We start from the raw sequence: 20,177 nt of genomic DNA, 5'->3' as shown, positions 1-20,177 counted from the left end.
AGGATCAGAGACACACACGGGATCAGAGACACACACAGGATCAGACACACACACAGGATCAGACACACACAGGATCAGACACACACATGGAATCAGAGACACACACAGGATCAGACACACACAGGATCAAACAGGATCAGACACACACACAGGATCAGACACACACAAAGGATCAGACACACACACAGGATCAGAGACACACACAGGATCAGACACACACACAGGATCAGACATACACTTATGATCAGACACACACAGGATCAGACACACACAGGATCAGACACACACAGGATCAGACACACACATGGAATCAGAGACACACACAGGATCAGACACACACAGGATCAAACAGGATCAGACACACACAGGATCAGACACACACAAAGGATCAGACACACACACAGGATCAGAGACACACACATGGAATCAGAGACACACACAGGATCAGAGACACACACAGGATCAGACACACACATGGAATCAGAGACACACACAGGATCAGAGACACACACAGGATCAGACACACACATGGAATCAGAGACACACACAGGATCAGACACACACACATGTACGATATTCTGGTTGACAATCTGTGCTCTTGATAAATGCTTTTTGAAGACTTGAGTCACTTTTAATGTCTGAAATGCATTGCATTTGATACAATACATCAACTGAAATGGCTTCTGCGCTCAAATGATGCAAGTCTTTACATTATTTAAATCTCCAGCTGATTCTTCATGGCTTGTATGAAGTCAGTTCTCCTCGTGTTCACACAGAATTCCTCACAGGAACAGAGGAACATCTTGCCTACAGTCTGACCAACAGAATGGAGAGACATTTTGCAAGTTTACAAACTTATAATTTATCCCAAATTAATAGAAAAATGATTTTGAAGGGGGAAATGGTCACACTATTGCTGCCATCAAACTGGACATTTACTGTTTTCGCTCTGGTCTTTTCTTGGGTCGTCCTGTGACCTTCTCTCCACATAACTTCACTGGTCACCTGATTCCTACATAGAAGCCTTTTGACCTGTGCTCAAGTCTTTCATGGTGTTATGTGGTACTGGAGTAAAACACAACACTGATATTGATGTGAAAAGTGACATCAGTATGATCTTCATTGCATCTTTGCTCTTGTATTACAGTATTTCACACTATCCAGACCTTCAGCAGGTCCGCTGTTTCCATCGCATGTTCCTGAAGCCATAATTCATTCTATATGTATTACCATGATGAACGGATCCTGGACGCACATCTCTGGCTCTGGAAGAAAGGGAAGAGAGAATGTTATGTTTGGATCTGTCAGTGTTTTCATTCCTCCTTTTGTATTCAATTACAATTCAAATCTGCATTATAAAGCCCTAAATGTTCATGCTAGAATCCTTCCATTAAAGTCACAAAAGTCCAGCCAACTGATGAAATCCAGAGAACCGCGTTGGAATCGCCTTCCTGGTGGGCTTGAGCCTCAGACTCAGATCTTCAGCCAAACATTTGCCTAAACTTGTAGTTACGCTGCATCAGTCAGTTCTGCCAGAATCAAAACCAGTCCTCAGGATTTCTGCACTTTAAAATGAGTATCATTCTGCTAACATTATTGCACTGATTCTCCTTATTTCCACCTTGGGATACTAGAAGTCGTATCAGCTCCTGCTCCGTGTCCAGCTTCACACACAACCACTATAAATCTACCATAAACAGTAACACTATAAATCAACATCAGACAGCCACTTGCATCTTATATCAGCTTCACTGACCACTGCCTAAAATCATTATCCAATAGCTTAGTTTGTTAAATGAACACATGACTTGTCTTGTTGTATTACATGCTGTGTAACTAGATAAAAATAGGATATGTGCATTTGTAAACCAATACAGCTGACTTGACTGACATTTACTGTGCCTGATTATCTAGAGGAATCGAGACTGTTAAAGTGGTCAGCAAAACTCTTTATAAGATATATTTTTGATTTTGATTCCACCAGACATGCTTCTCTATCCAGCCTTTCTATGAAAAAGGATTGCGGTTCAGATGAGAATTGCACTGGTTCTCAGTACTGTTGATATTAGCTCATTGCGCACACATGGACATCTGCCACATCCACTGGAATCAGGTCAGGATCTCATCATAACCTTCATGTATTAATATGAGAGAAATGAACCTGCGTGAAGCAATAAATCATAATCTCATTTTATTTTTAAAGCTGTTTTTATTTCTTATTTTTAATGCTGTTTGCTTATGGATCAGGTGCTCCAGTCGGATAAATGATCTGAGAATAGACACAGTCATGTCTGTGCAGGTTTCTTGATAACCCCGTCCTCCGGTTACATCATGACAAGTCAATGTATTGATTTATTTCAGAAGAGTCAACTCTTTAGGTGCTAATCTTTTAAGAGCTGTGAGAGAAATTTCCTTGTATCACATTATGAAACATTAGTCAGACCACGTCCACTTCCCAGATCAGTGGGCGGGGCTTTCGCGCTCCCTGCACGCCATTGGCTGAGCCCCAGAAAGGTGTGCGCGGAAGGCGAGCGCTCGTGCGATATAAACAGAGCACCGGTGAGCGCGTGCAAGGTGATCCGCGCGTGCACTGGAGAAGATGCTTCCTCAGACCCTGAAGGTGACCGGCAGGAGCGCGCTCCCTCTGCTCAGGTGGGCTGACGTCATGCGCGCGCCCTCGTCTCAGCAGGTGAAGACGCTCGAGCACATGCCCGGACCTTCTTCCGCGGGATTCCTGTGGGATCTGTTCTTCAGACGCGGACTCACTCGCCTCCACCAGATGCAGGTGCGCGGACTGATATCTGCTGCTTATAAACTCATTAGATCTAGTAGGATCTTATTCGATTCCTATGGTTATTATGTCTATTTTATTTTAAGAGGGACCCTTATGTTCATCTGCAGTCCCTAAATTATGACACATTCTGTTACAATGGCAACAGCTCTGCAGCGACTACATGTAGTGCATTATTATTCATCCTTAAATTTAAAATGCAGCTATATGTTTTCATGCATAAAGACCTAATTTATACAAATTTAAAGTGTATGTCATTCCAATTTAAAATATTATTTGAGAAATAGTTAGTACCTGTTAACTTGCATTGAGTTTTCTCCACTCCACTAATGCACTTTTAAATGTATTTTTTTAAATGAAATTATTATTGTGTACTTATTTATTTTAATCAAATTTTTCATAATTTTTAAAACACATTTGTGTTGTTTATATTAATCTAATTTGTATTATTTATTTTAATCCAATTTTAATTTATTGATTTTAATATATTTAATTAATTAATAATTTTTACTTTTTTTTACTCTGTTTTTCTCTAAACTTTTCCGTGGATCCCAAGTAAGAACTCTTTTGTTTTTGTTTGTTTGTTTTTTAAACCTGACTCCCAATCATGTTGATAGTTTCTCTGTGCATGAGTGTACACCTGAAACAGTAAGCTCATGAATGATACGCTCATGAATGATAAGCTCATGAATGATAAGCTCATGAATGATACGCTCATGAATGATAAGCTCATGAATGATACGCTCATGAATGATAAGCTCATGAATGATAAGCTCATGAATGATAAGCTCATGAATGATACGCTCATGAATGATACGCTCATGAATGATAAGCTCATGAATGATACGCTCATGAATGATAAGCTCATGAATGATAAGCTCATGAATGATAAGCTCATGAATGATACGCTCATGAATGATAAGCTCATGAATGATACGCTCATGAATGATACGCTCATGAATGATACGCTCATGAATGATACGCTCATGAATGATAAGCTCATGAATGATAAGCTCATGAATGATATGTGCCTGTGTTTGCAGCTGGAGGGCAGGAGTAAGTACGGGCCGGTGTGGAAGGCCAGATTCGGACCCATCCTGACGGTTCATGTGGCAGAACCGGATCTGATCGAGCAGGTTCTGCGTCAGGAGGGTCATCAGCCCATGCGATCCGATCTCTCGTCCTGGAAGGATTACCGGCGGCTCCGGGGAGAAGGGTTCGGACTCCTGACAGCGTGAGTACAAGCGCTCAGCAAACGCTTTACTCGTCTGTGTGTCGCAGGCAGCTCTTCCTGAAGAACTGCAGTTTGCAGGAGTAATCCGGTGCGAAATGTGCTGTATCTCAGTCTACACAAGGGGATTCACTCCATTATGACTTTATTTACAAAACCTTTCCATACGATAACTGGCAAACTCCAAAAAAAGACAAAGATCATCATAAAAGTAGTCCATAATATTCTTTTAATGTGATGAGGGAGTCTGAGCACGGGCTGGTTATCACCGGTGATGGGAGCTGAAGCTGACTGGAGTGGTTTACTGTTAATCAGTTTTAATGCTTAAAGGGGCATTCCACCCATTTGAACATTGTTTTTTATTTAAAGTGGGTCATATATGTAGTCGAAATGTAAAATAAATTTTGAATTTGGTGCCTTCGTGACTGAGGAAAGACAAAAAATAACTTCAGGACGCATTTGTATGAAAGACAACAACTCCCACAATGCACCACATTGCACAGCTCCGCAAGCCACTCCCACTAATCCAGAAAGCGCAAATCACTCTTCCGTCTACAAGGCTAGCTACCACCAGAGCTTGAAATTCATTTCACATTCACACAAAATGTCTAGTTAGTTGGCGAACTCATTAGTGCATTACTCCTCGTTTGTATTTCTTTTGAAAAGGTGAATTATTGCATGGTACCTGGATGTTCAGTCAGAACATATGCGGTGCGAAACTAGGATAGTTCTCAACACAAACGTCCGTGTCCTCGTCTGATTCAGAGATTTCGTCCAGGAGAAATTGTCATCGTTGAAATTCTTTGCCGCAGACGGACTCTATCTCTGTGTTCGTAGCGGTTCGTAGTTGCATAGTGAGATCACCGGCTCCACCAGTCCGCCCTAACTCGAGCCAGTCCGGGCTCCTCGTCCGCGGCACGCAGGTCTTCTGCCTCGGCTGCTCTTCGCTATAATGCGGCTTGTAAAGGTAGCCACAAACACCTGATTCAAGCATCAGACTTCCGAAATCCTCTTCTTCTATATCATATTGAGCACTCTCCTCCGCTATTGTCATAACTGTACATCTGTCTCCACAGCGCCTGTTAGCTTAGCTTCAAACAAGATGGAGGATATTGCTTTCAGTTTCAGAGAGTAAAGTCCCACCCACTGATCTGTGATAGGTCTGTAGCGTGAGCGGGTCCCGCCCCCTGGGAAAGATGAGGAACGAGTGCTTGTAGTATCAACAGAAATTCCCCCCTCTTACACTTCCTCCTACAATGACGCAAAATGACGATTTTTGCGTCATTGTAGGAGGAAGTGAAAAAGGTAAATAGTGGATTTCTCTCGTCTCAGGGGAAAATGAGAGAATGTTGCACGACCATTCAATAGTATGACTGGTTTTCTAACAATGGACCTCTTAATGCAAATGGGTGGAGTGTCCCTTTAAGAAGAGATGAGTTGCATGACTGGACACGGTCACATCACATCAGTCATGAGTCCAGATATCAGCATCTGTCACTGACTTCTGCTTGCCTTGTTGCTGCAGATCGCTGTTATCCACACATGCTATAGTCACACACGGATATAGAGTTAGCTGGTCTTTATTAGACTTGATAATACTGTGTTCTGAGAATTGTCTGATTCTCTTAGTAATTTGAAGATTGCAGCTGTTCTCATAGTAGATGGGGTTAGAAGCGTCATCCTTTGCTTGTGATTTATGGTATGCTTGTAGTCATTGATCCCTCGGTGTGTGTGTGTGTGTGTGTGTTCAGTGAAGGCGAGGAGTGGCAGAGCGTGCGGCGTCTGCTGGGGAAACACATGTTACGACCCAAAGCTGTGGAGGCGTACGACCTCACGCTGAACTCCGTCGTCACGGACCTCGTGGAGAAGCTCAAGCTACGCCAGCGGGAGAACGCTAGCGGCCTCGTGTCCGACGTCTCGGCCGAGTTCTACCGCTTCGGTCTCGAAGGTGAAGCACTGACACTCCTGAAGAACCAGCTAACGGTTTGTCAGATACACCAGCGTTTGGTGTAGTGCTGTATGACCGTCACTGTCTTCATGCCACGTTTTCTCTTCCCTGAAGGCATTTCCTCGGTGCTGTTCGAGTCCAGGATCGGCTGCCTCGACCCAGTGGTTCCGGTGGAGACGGAGCGCTTCATCCAGTCCATCAACAGCATGTTTGTCATGACTCTCCTCACGATGGCTATGCCTCAGTGGCTCCACCGGCTCCTTCCCAAGCCCTGGGAAACCTTCTGCCGCTGCTGGGACGACATGTTCCGCTTCGGTGAGTGTCTGGAGGCGTAGAAGAGGTTACAGGTTACTGGGTTCAGGATTGGCTCCCTTTAATTAATGAGTGTGAAACTGAATTGAAATGGACACCTCTTGTAGGAATTTGGATTCAACTAGAAACTTGTGAAATTCAATGGGAAATGCATTCTAGGAAATTAAGTGTTTTATAAAGCAGTTTATATTTGTAAGTCAAGTGGCATTTGTAAATCTCTTTGAATGAAAGCATCAGCTAAATTAATAAATGTAAATATATAAAGGTGACATTTCAAAGATATCTGTCTGTAAAAACCATCAAACATCAAAGATGTTAAACTTTCAAACAAGTATGGTGCATGTAGTTTTAAAAGCTCTGGTGGAAGGGGGAAATTATTCTTTGAAAAGTAATATTGGCAATCCAGGGGGTGTTTCCCCAAAGCACTATTAGCCAGCTGTGGTCGCAACTTTCATCATCACTAACATAGTTAAATCATAGTTCCAACAAACTATCCCAAACCGCATTGCAGAGGTGCTTGTTTGGACCTGTAGCTCTTTACCTGTGGTTAGAAGAATAGTTTTATTAGTTTGATTTGTGGACTGGAATAGATCATACTCTTGAGCAAAACAACAAGCTGATATGCAGTACAATCTAATCTATATACGATCTATTTCAATCTCTATATATTAGTGTCAAGAAGAAAGTGTTTTCGTGGAGAAAGCATGTATACGGGAGGGACGTGTATTTACGTAGCGCATGTAAACGTTTCTCTTAATAAACGGCTTTCTGTGTTTCATGCAAATGAGCTATAATAATCTGATGTCCGTTCTATTTGGAGTCGATTAATGGGCAGAAGTTACTCTGTACTGTTGTAGTTAAGCAGTAAGTTACATCATTGTTCAGGAAATGAACCCCAGATTAATACTGGCTGATGATCACTGGGTTAAAATGTAGGTATTTGCTTTAAGTTTCCTAACAAATTCACCCCTAATAGTCAAGTCACATTTATTTATACAGCGCTTTTTTCAATACAGTGTTTCAAAGCAGCTTTACAGAGATAACAGGAAAATAACAAACAAGGTTTGTTTCCAGAAGAAAAAAGCGTCACTGTTCAGCTTAAAGGGGGGGTGAAATGCTCATTTTCACTCAATCTCCTGTTAATCTTGAGTACCTATAGAGTAATATTGCATCCTTCATATCTCCAAAAAGTCTTTTGTTTTATTACATTTTTAACAGAAAGATAGGCTGTACCGAGTCTTTCCGGAAAAAACCGAGCGGCTGGGGGCGGGCCCTGTGGGCGAAGCTTACGCACCAAGCTAGTGACAACACACAGAGACATTTGTTCAACAAACAGTTTTACTCACCGTCCGGTTCCAACGCACGACTGCGAACCTTTATCATTGTGACTGCTCGATCCTTAAGCATTAGACGATCTGCAAATCCGTCGATATGGGCTTTGTTCATAAAACAATCATCGTCGAAATGCAGGGAACAACAGTCTTACACAACTCCGTTTATGCTCAGGAAAACAAACTCCATCCACGGGTTCCTTAACGCTGGGTTCTTTGGGAATCTGTGCAGGGTTGTCTTGCCCTGGCAACCAAAAACACACTTCTTTGGTGACATTGACTTCCCAAAAGCCGGGCAGGGCGCTTTGATGGCGAACTGCTTTCACTCTCTTGCTCTGGTCTACGGTTGCGCGCGCGCCCGCGTCCTCCCGGAGAAGTGCCCTTAGGACCCATATAAGGAAATTCCGCCCTATCTTACGTAAGACAGAGCCATACTCGAAAAAAACTTTCCGAAACTTGTGACAACCCGGAAGGAGTATTTTTGGAACAAAAATACTCCTTCAAACGTACAACTTAGTTTTTGAAACTTTGTCCATGTTTAGCATGGGAATCCAACTCTTTACCAGTGTAAAAAACTCAGTATGCATGAAATAGCATTTCACCCCCCCCTTTAAGTAAGTTCAGTGATGTTTCATTTTGTTGTAAAAAAGTTATTCATTTAGTTAATTTATACATATCGCCGCTCTGGAGAAAACCGTGATGTCATCGTCCAGCTCAGTTCAGTTCTCATATATTGTTGTCAATGCAGGCAGATCAATATTAATGTTGAATATTAAATTAAATGTTAAATTTAATGTCCCCAACTAAGCAAGCCAAAAGCCAATGGCAACAAAGGTGAAAAAAAAAAAAACGACAAAGGCGACAGTGAAGGAACTAAAACTCCATCAGGGCAGAATGGAGAAAAAACCCTTGGGAGAAGCCAGACTCAGTCGCTCAGTTCTCCTCTGGCCAACGAACGAACAGTGTGTGATTATGATTCAGGCAGCATTATAGGTCAGAGGTCAGATTGGATTAGAACAATCAGAATATTATCCAGTTCCATCTGGTTGAAGATCAGAGTCACGCCAGTATGGAGAACAGTTTGTTGAGGATCAGTGCCGATGGCTATCGTGTCGATGAGGCCTTCACAGGGGAGAGTCTAGTAGACACAATCTCTGCTGACAATTCAGGGATGCGTTGTGGTCGTGTCTAGGCACAGGTCCACCATCTGGTCTGGATACGGCCCGGATCCGGCTGATTACAGTAAACCTCGGAATAAGCAGAAAGACTAACATTAGCGTAGACGCCATTCTTCTTATGATGTAACGAGTACATCAGGATTTATGGGAAGTGTTCCCGGTTCCGGCTGACCTGATCTATGCAGCCTAACACTGAATTATAGAAGTCTATAATGTGTTATGTGAATGCTAGGTCAAAGAGATGTGTTTTTAGTCTAGCTTTGAACTGACAGAGTGTGTCTGCTTCCCGGACAATGTTAGGAAGACTGTTCCAGAGTTTTGGTGCTAAATAGGAGAAGGATCTACCGCCAGCAGTCGACTTAGATATTCTAGGTATTATCAACTGGCCGGAATTTTGAGATCGCAATAGACGTGAAGGACTATAATGCGTTAAGAGCTCGCTCAAGCACTGCGGAGCTAAACCATTTAGTGCTTTGTAAGTGATCAGCAATATTTAAAAATGTATGTGATGTTTAATAGGGAGCCAATGTAGTGTTGACAGAACGGGGCTAATATGGTCATACTTCCTGGTTCTGGTAAGAACTCAAGAACTCGAGCTGCTGCGTTTTGGACCAGCTGTAGTTTGTTTATTAAGCGTGCAGGGCAACCACCCAGTAGAGCATTACAGTAATCTAGCCTTGAGGTCATGAATGCATGAACTAATTGTTCCGCATTTTTCATTGAAAGCAGATTAGATATATTTTTAAGATGGAAGAATGTGGTTTTACAGATACTAGACACGTGACTTTCAAATGAAAGATTGGTATCAAAGAGCACACACACACACACACACAGACACACACACACACACACACACACACACACAGGTTCCTAACCGACGACGAAGACTTAACAGAGCAGCCATCAAGTGTTAGACAGTATTCTAGATTATTACGTGAGGAAGTTTTTTGTCCAATAATTAGAATCTCTGGTTTTTTTTCAGAATTTAGAAGTAGGAAATTACTAGTCATCCAAATTTTTATATCAGCTATGCATTCCGTTAATTTCTTAAATTGGCAAGTTTCGTCAGGGCGTGAAGATATAGAGCTGAGTATCATCAGCATAACAGTGAAAACTAATGCCATGTTTCCTAATGATATCTCCTAATGGTAGCATGTACAGAGTGTGTGAGTGTGTGAGTGTGTGAGTGTGTGAGTGTGTGAGTGTGTGAGTGAGTGTGTGTGTGTGTGTGTGTGTGTGTATAGCATGTACAGAGTGAACAGCAGCGGTCCTAGTACTGAGCCTTGTGGTACGCCATACTGAACTTGTAATCGATGAGACATCTCTTCATTTACTGCTACAAACTGATAACGGTCAGATAAGTATGATTTAAACCACGCTAGTGCAATTCCACTAATGCCAACATAATTTTCGAGTCTATTTAAAAGAATGTTGTGGTCGATAGTGTCAAACGCAGCACTAAGATCGAGTAACACTAATAGACACAACCACGATCGGATGATAAGAGCAAATCATGTGAGACAAAGATGAATTAATGATTTTAAGAAGAGGATCTATGACCTCTGGAAGTATTTCTTTCAGTAGCTTAGTCGGTATAGGGTCTAACATACATGTCGATTTAGATGATTTAACGAGTTTAGACAATTCTTCCTCTCCTATAGCAACGAATGAATGGAAGTTTTCCTCAGGGAGACTACAATGCACTGCCTGATGCGATACTGTAGTAGACGGTTGCATGGTTATAATTTTCTCCCTGATATTATCAATCTTGTAAGTAAAGAAGTTTATAAAGTCATTACTGCTGTGCTGCTTGGAAACTTCAGAAGTAGAAGCTTTATTTCTTGTCAATTTAGCCACTGTATCAAATAAATACCTAGGGTTGTGCTTGTTTTCTTCTTGTAGGGTTGAAAAATAAGCAGATCTAGAAGATATTAAGGCCTTTCTGTACGCAATCGTGCTATCTCTCCATGAAATTTGAAAAACGTTTAGTTTTGTTTTCTTCCAGTTGCGCTCCATTCCTCTGGCTGCTCTCTTAAGGGCCCGAGTGTGCTCATTGTACCACGGCGTTGGATTATTTTCTTTAATCTTTTTTAAGCGCAAAGGAGCAACTGTGTCTAAAGTGCTGAAAAAGAGAGAGTTAAAAGATCTGTCGTAATATCGAGTTCTTCTAAGCTATCCGGGATGCTTAGATGAAGATGAAACTGCTTATCTGAGATGAAACTGATCAGGAAGATTATTGATAAAGCAATATTTAGTGGCAGAAGTGATAGGTCTAGCATATTTATAACACGGAGTCGGCTTTGCAGCCTTGGCTAAATGAAGTTTACACGAGACTAGGTAATGATCTGAGATGTCATCGTTCTGCTGCAGAATTTCAACGGCATCAACATCTATTCCGTGTGATAATATTAGATCTAGAGTATGATTACGACAATGAGTAGGTCCTGACACGTGTTGTCTAACTCCAGTAGAGTTCAGAATGTCTTTAAATGCCAGTCCCAATGCATCTTTTTCATTATCTACATGTATATTAAAATCACCAACAATTATGACTTTATCTGCAGCCAGTACTAACTCTGATAGAAAATCAGCAAATTCTTTGATAAAGTCTGTATGGTGCCCTGGTGGCCTGTATACAGTAGCCAGCACAAATGTTAAACGCGATTTATCATTTACACTATATATTGTTACATTAAGCACCAACACTTCAAAAGAATTATATTTTAAACTAGACCTCTCAGTAATTCTTAAGATATTACTATAAATTACAGCAACACCTCCCCCTTTGCCTTTCAGACAAGGCTCATGTTTATAACAGTAATCTTGCGGGGTGGACTCATTTAAAGTAATGTAATCGTCTGGTTTTAGCCAGGTTTCTGTCAAACACAGCACATCTAGATTATAGTCTGTAATCATATCATTAACAATGAGTGCTTTTGAAGAAAGGGATCGAATATTCAATAACCCAAGCTTTAGCATTTGTTCATCCGTATTATATCTGTTTTTTATTTGTTGAACATCAATTACATTTTTACCCTTAGATGGGTTTGGGAGTTTTTTTGTATGTCCTAATTCGGGGAACAGACACAGTCTCTATATTTTGTATATTTTTGTTTATTTTTAAGGATCCCATTAGCTGAAAGTCTGTGCAATCAGCTAGTCTTCCTGGGGTCCATTCTAAAAAAATTACATTACAACAACAACAACAACAACATTTCAATCATCACAGTTAACTCATATACACAGTTTATATATATACATACATACACAAACACACACTCGTACATACATACAATCTAGTTTCGATTCATAACAGGACGAAACATAAATACAATATGATTTACAATTACCTTAATCAAAACATATAAAAACCTACATCAACACATAACACCTTAGACTTCTTTTAAATGACAGCTTATTACAAAGCTGACGAACTTCAAAAGGAATGTTATTCCAGATGACAATAGCTCTATACAGGACGGTTTTCTTCATAAAATTAGTTTTTGGATAGGGGGTCGTTATATGACCGTTATTTGCCTTTCTGGTGTTATGATTGTGCACAGAGTTACAATACACTATTTGATTAAACAAAGAAATAGGCATTTTCATTGTCAATGTGTTATATATCATATAGGTCTATATGATGATATCTAGGTGAAAGAGGCTCTATGTGATGGGATTTATCTGACCTGGGTGACGCGAGGCCGCTAGCAGACGGTCGGTTTAGCCAGTCTGTCTGCTTCCTGACCTGAGCCCCAGATTGTCATGTTTGAGCTCTAAGACCATGTGCCATATTACTAGAGAGAAGAGCAGCACCATCCCAGGAGGGATGAATACCATCTCTTTTCAACAGGTCAGGTCTGCCCCAAAAACTTTTCCAATTGTCTATGAACCCTATATTATTTTGCGGACACCACCGAGACAGCCAGCCATTTAGTGAGGACAATCTACTAACTATCTCATCACTCCGCCGAACAGGAAGGGGGCCAGAGCAAATTACAGTGTAAGAACAAATTCTTAGAGAATTTACAATTAGCATTAGCCAGCACTTCTAAATTTGCTTTGATGTCAGGCGCTCTGGCTCCCGGCAAACATGTGACTATGGTGACTGGTGTCTCTATTTGCACGTTCTGTGTGATAGAATCGGCAATGACTAGGGCACAATCAACAGGATTCTCAGTGGGTGTTTCACTGAGAGGAGAGAACCTGTTTAATGTTGTAATCGGAACGAAAGAGCCGTGTTTTGTCCCGTGACTACAGCGTCTCACGGTCACCCAGTTGCCCTGCTGCTCGGGCTCTACAGCCGGAACCCAACAATGTACAATAGTGACTAAATCATTTACCAAACTGCCCCAGATCCTGATTTGAACCATCGTAAAGAGTACATGTGGTTAAATGCTGGAAATGTCATGTGGATGTTCTTCATCTGTACTGTGATTCTGGCTGTAATGATGTGGATTGTAATGTCCTTAATGATGTGTGAGATTTTGAAAATCTTCCTGTCATCACAGCGAAAGGTCACATCGATCAGCGTCTTGAGGAGGAGAGGCAGAAGATGTCTCGAGGAGAGCGTTTAGAGGGACGATACCTGACCTATTACCTGTCTCAGGCCGGCGTGTCGCTGAAGTCTGTGTACAGTAATGTGACCGAGCTGCTCCTCGCTGGCGTCGACACGGTAGGAATGAATGAAATGAAATATACTTTATTGTCCCTGATAGGGAAATTTGTAAGGGACTCCATAGCCAGCATTTCGCCAAAACCTGATACATTAAAAAAATACACAAAATATTCATCCACATCATATACATAAAAATAAACAGTCTAATTGATACCGGTACAAAAGAGTTTTTGAACCTGTTCCGTTTATAACGGAGAGTTCTGTTCCTTCTTCCAGACGGTTAGAGTTCATAAGAGCGATAGAATACATGAGATGGCTCGCTTAAAATCCTTTTAGCCTCATTTAATGTGCATTGCTCAGAGTCTGAATACTAGGACAGTCTTTCAGTCCAATCATTTTCATCAAAGTTCGAACAATATATAGTATATTTTACAGTATATTTTGATTTTACAGAAAGATCACCGTACCATGTGGACAGACCATATCTGATCACACTTTCTAGTACAGACTGATGACAGATCATTTTCAACTCCATTGGAAAAATATGTTCCTTTTTTATCAGTCTGGGTTAGGGTTAGTATGAATCTCCTTCATCAGCCCTGTGACATTAAACAGGGCATTTGCATGGTTTTTAAATTGACATTATTGAGATCGACACAAATTGAATTAATATCATATGTCCATTCAGAACATACCCATAAAATCTAAACATTTTTTTTTTAATCTCAGATTCATCTATTTAATAAAACAAGTTTGCATAATTAACAATGACTTAATACTGCTTATCAGCAAAACAGGGTTATTGCAAGTTTAATGAGGACCTTTTCTGCCCTTTTATAGTCTTGATCAGGGTTCACCAATCTCGGTCCTGGAGGGCCGCTGTCCTGCAGAGTTTAGCTCCAACCCCAATTAAACACACCTGAACCAGCTAATCAAGGTCTCACTAGACATACTAGAAACTTTCAAACAGGTGTGTTGGAGCTGGTTGGAGCTAAACTCTGCAGGGACAGCGGCCCTCCAGGACCGAGATTGGTGAACCCTGGTCTTGATGTTGTTTCCGGCTCTACTAGAACAGGTTTTCCCGCTTGAATGTTGATTATTTCCTCATATTCTCCATTGTTGCGGCTCCTCTCTTCCCAGTCTGTCAGTAACGCTCTGTTTAGTTCCTGTCTCTATGAAGCCGTGCTTCTGATGACGGTGATTCGGCTCTGTCTATTAAAGCTTTGATAAGTCGGATCACAGTGAACATTCAGATCTGAGTTCTGATCCAGAGAGAGCCGTTGTCATGTATAGATGTGAAACAGCTTCACAAACAGTCTTTCTGTCTTACAATCATTCAGATTATCACAGAAGTACTGGGATAAAAGTTTATAGTTCAGATATAAACACTGATGTCTACGGTAGAGATCAAAATGGAGTAAATCACCTTTTGAAAGAAACTTGATGCTTCAAATAAATATTGTATCAATTACATCTTTACACCAGTAGGTGGCGACAAGTGACTGTTTAAAAAAAATGCGTTCAAAAACACTGATTCATCCAGGAACCAAACAAATAAAGTCTTTATAAGTGAGTCATTGAATCATTCATTGAAATCGATTTTATTTTATTTTTTAATAGTTTTATATATTAAGTATATCTGGGGGTCTTGTTGTCAGCGGCTATACTCCTTATATCTTCCAACCCTAGCAACACCCCTGACGTGGACCCTAATTAAAAGTAAATGAGTTTTAATTTTGACAAATCTGTTGAAAGTCATGTCTACCAGTCATCTCAGTAGCCTTAATAAAAGCTTCGCAGGGGCAGATACTCGACTGACCGGGTTAACCCACTCGTTATTAGACACTTCACAGGCTTTCTCCAATGGCCTTGGTCAAGTTTTCAGTAGTTTAAAGCAGATTCACAGTAATAAACAGAATCAGTGATGCAGACTTCATCAAATATGAGACTTATTCAGTTTTAGCTATCAGCAACTCTACAGAGGACAAGAGTCATTATTCAGATCAATTTACTTTAACTACTACTTTTGCACGATGCTGCATCCACACCTCTAGATAAGTCACACCTGTATATGATATCAGGCTGATATTCTAATAAAGACTGAGGTTGGGTGTCCAAATACAAATTCCTGATGTATGTTTCTTTCTCATCGCTGTAGATCTCCAGCACGCTGTCCTGGTCCCTGTACGAGCTCTCTCGGCATCAGGAGGTCCAGAAGGCTCTGCGGGACGAGGTTCTGGGCGTGATGAAGGACCGGACCGTCCCAAACGCAGGCGATGTCGCTGCCATGCCTCTCATGAAGGCCGTGATCAAGGAGATCCTCAGGTAGAAGGACTGAAGTTTTGTGCATTCACTCTTCTGTCTAATACAGTTTATACGTTCCTTTTCTTTTGATGAGTTCATTATATCAAATTAAATAAGTACTGAAACATTTCCAGGCTCTATCCTGTAATTCCGGCCAATGCGAGAGTCATCCCAGACAAAGATATTAAAGTTGGAGGATATCTCATCCCTAGAAACGTGAGTAAAGCTTTTGTGCTTTAAAACTCTACACGTGCACTTAGTGAAGCTGGTGTTTACAGGCGTGTGTGATCGATCCTTCACAGACGCTGATCACTCTCTGCCACTACGCCACGTCCCGTGACCCGAAACACTTCCGAGACCCGGACTCCTTCGACCCGCAGCGCTGGATGAGCCGGTCCGAGGGAAACCATCCGTTCGCCTCGGTTCCCTTCGGCGTGGGCAAGCGCAGCTGCATCGGCCGGCGCATCGCTGAGCTGGAGCTTTACCTGGCGCTTTCTAGGGTATTTATTCTGCAATCACACCTGCATGTCTGTCGTTGTGACGTGAACGTCGTCATGAAGTGGAATTGACCTGCTCTATTTTCTACATGCATGTTATTGATCTTATTGAGAACAATTCGTCTATGCTTGCGTGACGTATGCAGGATTCTCCTGGAGATGAGTCCCTCAGTGTCTTCAGCCCTTGCTGTCCTGCAGAGTTTATTTCCAACCAGCTTTTCCCAGCGAGCCTGAAGAGCGTGATTAGCTGGCTCAGGTGTGTTTGATTAGGGTTGGAACTAAACTCTGCAGGACAGTGATTTAGTGCACTTAAGCTCCACCCCTGCAACACTTAAGCCCCGCCCCTGAAACACGTAAACTCCGCCCCTGCAGCTCACACTCATCTGCATACACCTTTGAAAGCCGTGCCCACATCTCAACAACCAATCAACAACTGATGCACAGAACCAAGCCCCGCCCTACATTTAGCGTTACACTCGGACGTATGTCCCAGTACAGAAGGAAAGATCAGTCACTGGTCCAGAACTCTAACAGAGACGAACTTTCTCGCCTTACACCGTGTCCTAACTACAAGCAACACACGATAAAAAGTTATTTTCCATGTTAATCAGAGTTTTTGTCCTAACCAGGCGTGACGGCGACACGCGACGATTCTATTCTAGAAGCGGTTTCTATTTTTCTGTGATGTCGCGCTGGAACAACAAACACAAAGTGTGGCGATGATAATCTCAGGTGCTGTTTATGTGCTTTATTTAATGTTAAAAGCGTGGAATGTGACTCTGAACATCATTTAGTGCTCCAGCTTTGTAGCTGTGGATAATTCATGGATAATTCACCTCAGATCTTCAAATTTAACAAATGGAAATAAGAACGTTCAAACTGTGAACAACTTATGTGTGACAAAGATTGTTTTAGTAACTCAGTAGCCTATGTATTTTAATAATGTTTAAATGGTGTATTATTTGTGAATTTGATTATGTAGCTGCTTGTCCATTGTCTTGTGAGTGCCGTAGGGATGTCACGGTACCAAAATTCCTGTAGTCGGTACTGATACCATTAAAATGGTACCAATTTCGGTACCACAGCAAAAAAAATTCTATATTATTTAGCTATTTGAAAAAAATATTAAATTCAATTCAATGACTTTATTTATGACAGTAATCATAAGTAAATAATATTAGCATTAAAGGCTACATGCTGTTTAAACGTAATGATTGCTTATAAAAAAAAAATCCCATGGAGACGTAGCTAAATCTACTGTACAGTAGCTTCTTCAAGTTAAACCGAACTTTTATTTTGACGGGTTGCTGTGAAGACCTTTGAGTTTCTGTGTGTGTGTGATATGACAATAGTTTTTTTCTAGTTTTTTAATATACACGGACACTATATATATCGTGGTATATATCGGCTACAGACAGTGCTCCAAGTAAAAGAGTTATTCTGGAGCCCTGCGCTTAGATAAACACGGAAGCGACTGAAAGCAGCTCCTATTATCATTTTCAGTACTGACTTTGTACCGAACTACCGGTACTTTGACAACTCTAGAGTGCCGTCAAGATCACTCTCTAGTGCCGCGAGACTCCGCCCACACGCTGCTCTGATTGGCTGTGGGTTTTGATTGATTTAGACGCATCTCGCAGTCGCGTCTCGTGTGGACAGACACATTATTTGTCGCTGGAATCTTATCGCACCGCGTCTGGTTAGGACACAGTGTAACACCTTATCCAAATCAGGAGCCACGTGATGATCAGTGCATCTGCCTACACACACACTGAACACTGTGTGAAGTGACACGATCTCAGCCAGAGTGTGTGTGTGTGTGTGTGTGTGTGTGTGTGTGGGGGTGGAATGGACAGTCACATGGGTCTGCCGTGGATCTCGATCAGAGAGACAGCTTTCACTGTTTATCACATCGCTCCTGTGTGGACACAGTGTAAAACTCCACACACACACACACACACACACACACACACACACACTGGTGCTTCTGTCCACAGTGTAAAACTCCACTCACACACACACACACACACACACACACACACTGGTGCTTCTGTCCACAGTGTAAAACTCCACTCACACACACACACACTCACACACACACACACACACTCACACACTCACACACACACACACACACACACACACGCACACTGTTGTGCACACTGTGCACACTGGTGCTCCAGGTTCGTGTGTTTCTTTGATTCATGACACATTTTTCTCTCACAGATTTTGATGCACTTCGATGTGGAGCCGGCGAAAGAGAACGACACAGTCCGTCCGATGACCAGAACTCTCCTGGTTCCAGAGAGACAGATCGACCTGCGTTTCACTGAGCGCTGATCTGGAGGTCAGAGGTCACCAGGACCCGGTGAGACAGAACTGGCCGTCTCTGATGGTGAGATCCAGAGAGCCAGGAGGATTCTGGGACGTCCGGAAGAGAAGCGGGTCCCGAGCCGGCCGTGTGTCCGAGTCCCTGTGCGACTGCGGATCTGCCTGAACTCAAACTGAAGCGTGACCTCGTATTATCATCCATGCTAACATAAGAATGTAAGGAGAGCTAAAGATGTAAATTGTTGGATAAAGTTGCACAGAAAGTACTTTTGGTCTCTTCGGGACTCTTCGGGAAAACGGAAAGGCACAGGAATCTACTTGTCAATATATTTACAGCTGTTAATTTATAGATACTTTTATGTAAAACAGCTCAAAAATGAGGAGAGAATCCATGGAGAGGATAAGCTTGTGGTCAGATGAAGATGAAGATGAAGATCTGGTGCTAATATACGGTTTCTGTCCGTCTCTGGTCGGACTCGCTGTGGTCACTGCCCGTGGAGATGAAGGATGAGGACACAGCGTGTGTTTATAACTCCATATAAAGATACTTTTCCCACATACTGTTGCATCAACTGTGAACTGGAATAATATCAAATCTCTAAACATCAGCCATCCATACATATTCAGGAATAAATTATAATATTAGACTCTGAATATGGTTTATCAGCAATTATTTAGTGTGATTAATTAATAAATCACACCATATGTGTTTGTTAAATAGGTCTCACTTTATATTAGGTGTCTTTAACTACAATGTACAAAAACACTGAATTTCACTTCATTTTAAGGTGTCCTTGTTATAGTGTAATTATACATTTTAAATACTGAATAATATGTACTTTAGGGTTTGGTTTAGGGTTAGTTGCATGTATGTAATTATGCATAATTTACTGTTATTACAATAGTAAGTTGTTATTGATGTGGATACTGGTAAGGTTAGGACCGGTATGGGGTTAGGGTTAAAGGTCAACAGTGTAATTATAGATTGAATTAAAGAAATTAATCACAGCTGCAATTACATGCAGGTATTTTAAAAATAATTACATTATGTCAAAAAATGTACAGTATGTACATACTAAGTGCACTTTATCGAATGGTTAATTTACATGTTAGTACATACTAGTTAGAGACACTTAATGTAAATGGCACCATTTGTTAATTTAGCATTTTCTTTCAAGTAAATTTCAAAGGGAACTGCATTTACTGTATTCTTAAAAAACATTCATGTTGCTGGTCATAAAGTGTCTGCTTTTGATAAAAACTCAGGTATGACAAAAAAACAGGAATACTTCAGTTTGTGGCTCGCTCTTGTTATTATATCGTCCATGCTAATTCCACAGAAGCTTGTCTAACTCCACAGGACTGACACACACAGGGTTAACCCTCTTCACAGGACTGACACACACAGGGTTAACCCTCTTCACGGGACTGACACACACAGGGTTAACCCTCTTCACAGGACTGGCACACACAGGGTTAACCCTCTTCACAGGACTGACACACACAGGGTTAACCCTCTTCACAGGACTGACACACACAGGGTTAACCCTCTTCACAGGACTGACACACACAGGGTTAACCCTCTTCACAGGACTGGCACACACAGGGTTAACCCTCTTCACAGGACTGACACACA

At 41.5% G+C, this 20,177-nt stretch overlaps 1 protein-coding gene across 1 annotated transcript; it reads left to right on the top strand.

Annotated features, from left to right (window-relative positions):
- Positions 1-2,515: 2,515 nt before the first annotated feature.
- Positions 2,516-19,833, top strand: cyp27b1 (cytochrome P450, family 27, subfamily B, polypeptide 1). The gene is made up of 9 exons (XM_079858336.1): positions 2,516-2,785; positions 3,835-4,025; positions 5,774-5,970; positions 6,085-6,285; positions 13,303-13,466; positions 15,568-15,734; positions 15,848-15,929; positions 16,016-16,213; positions 18,437-19,833. The coding sequence occupies exons 1-9, from the start codon at positions 2,600-2,602 to the stop codon at positions 18,548-18,550; spliced, it is 1,500 nt and encodes a 499-aa protein (XP_079714462.1). The 5' UTR covers positions 2,516-2,599; the 3' UTR covers positions 18,551-19,833.
- Positions 19,834-20,177: the final 344 nt, after the last annotated feature.

This window comes from Squalius cephalus, assembly GCF_949319135.1.
Source record: "Squalius cephalus genome assembly, chromosome: 22".
NCBI classification, from domain to species: Eukaryota; Metazoa; Chordata; class Actinopteri; order Cypriniformes; family Leuciscidae; genus Squalius; species Squalius cephalus.
This window is presented reverse-complemented; position numbering and strand designations above follow the sequence as displayed.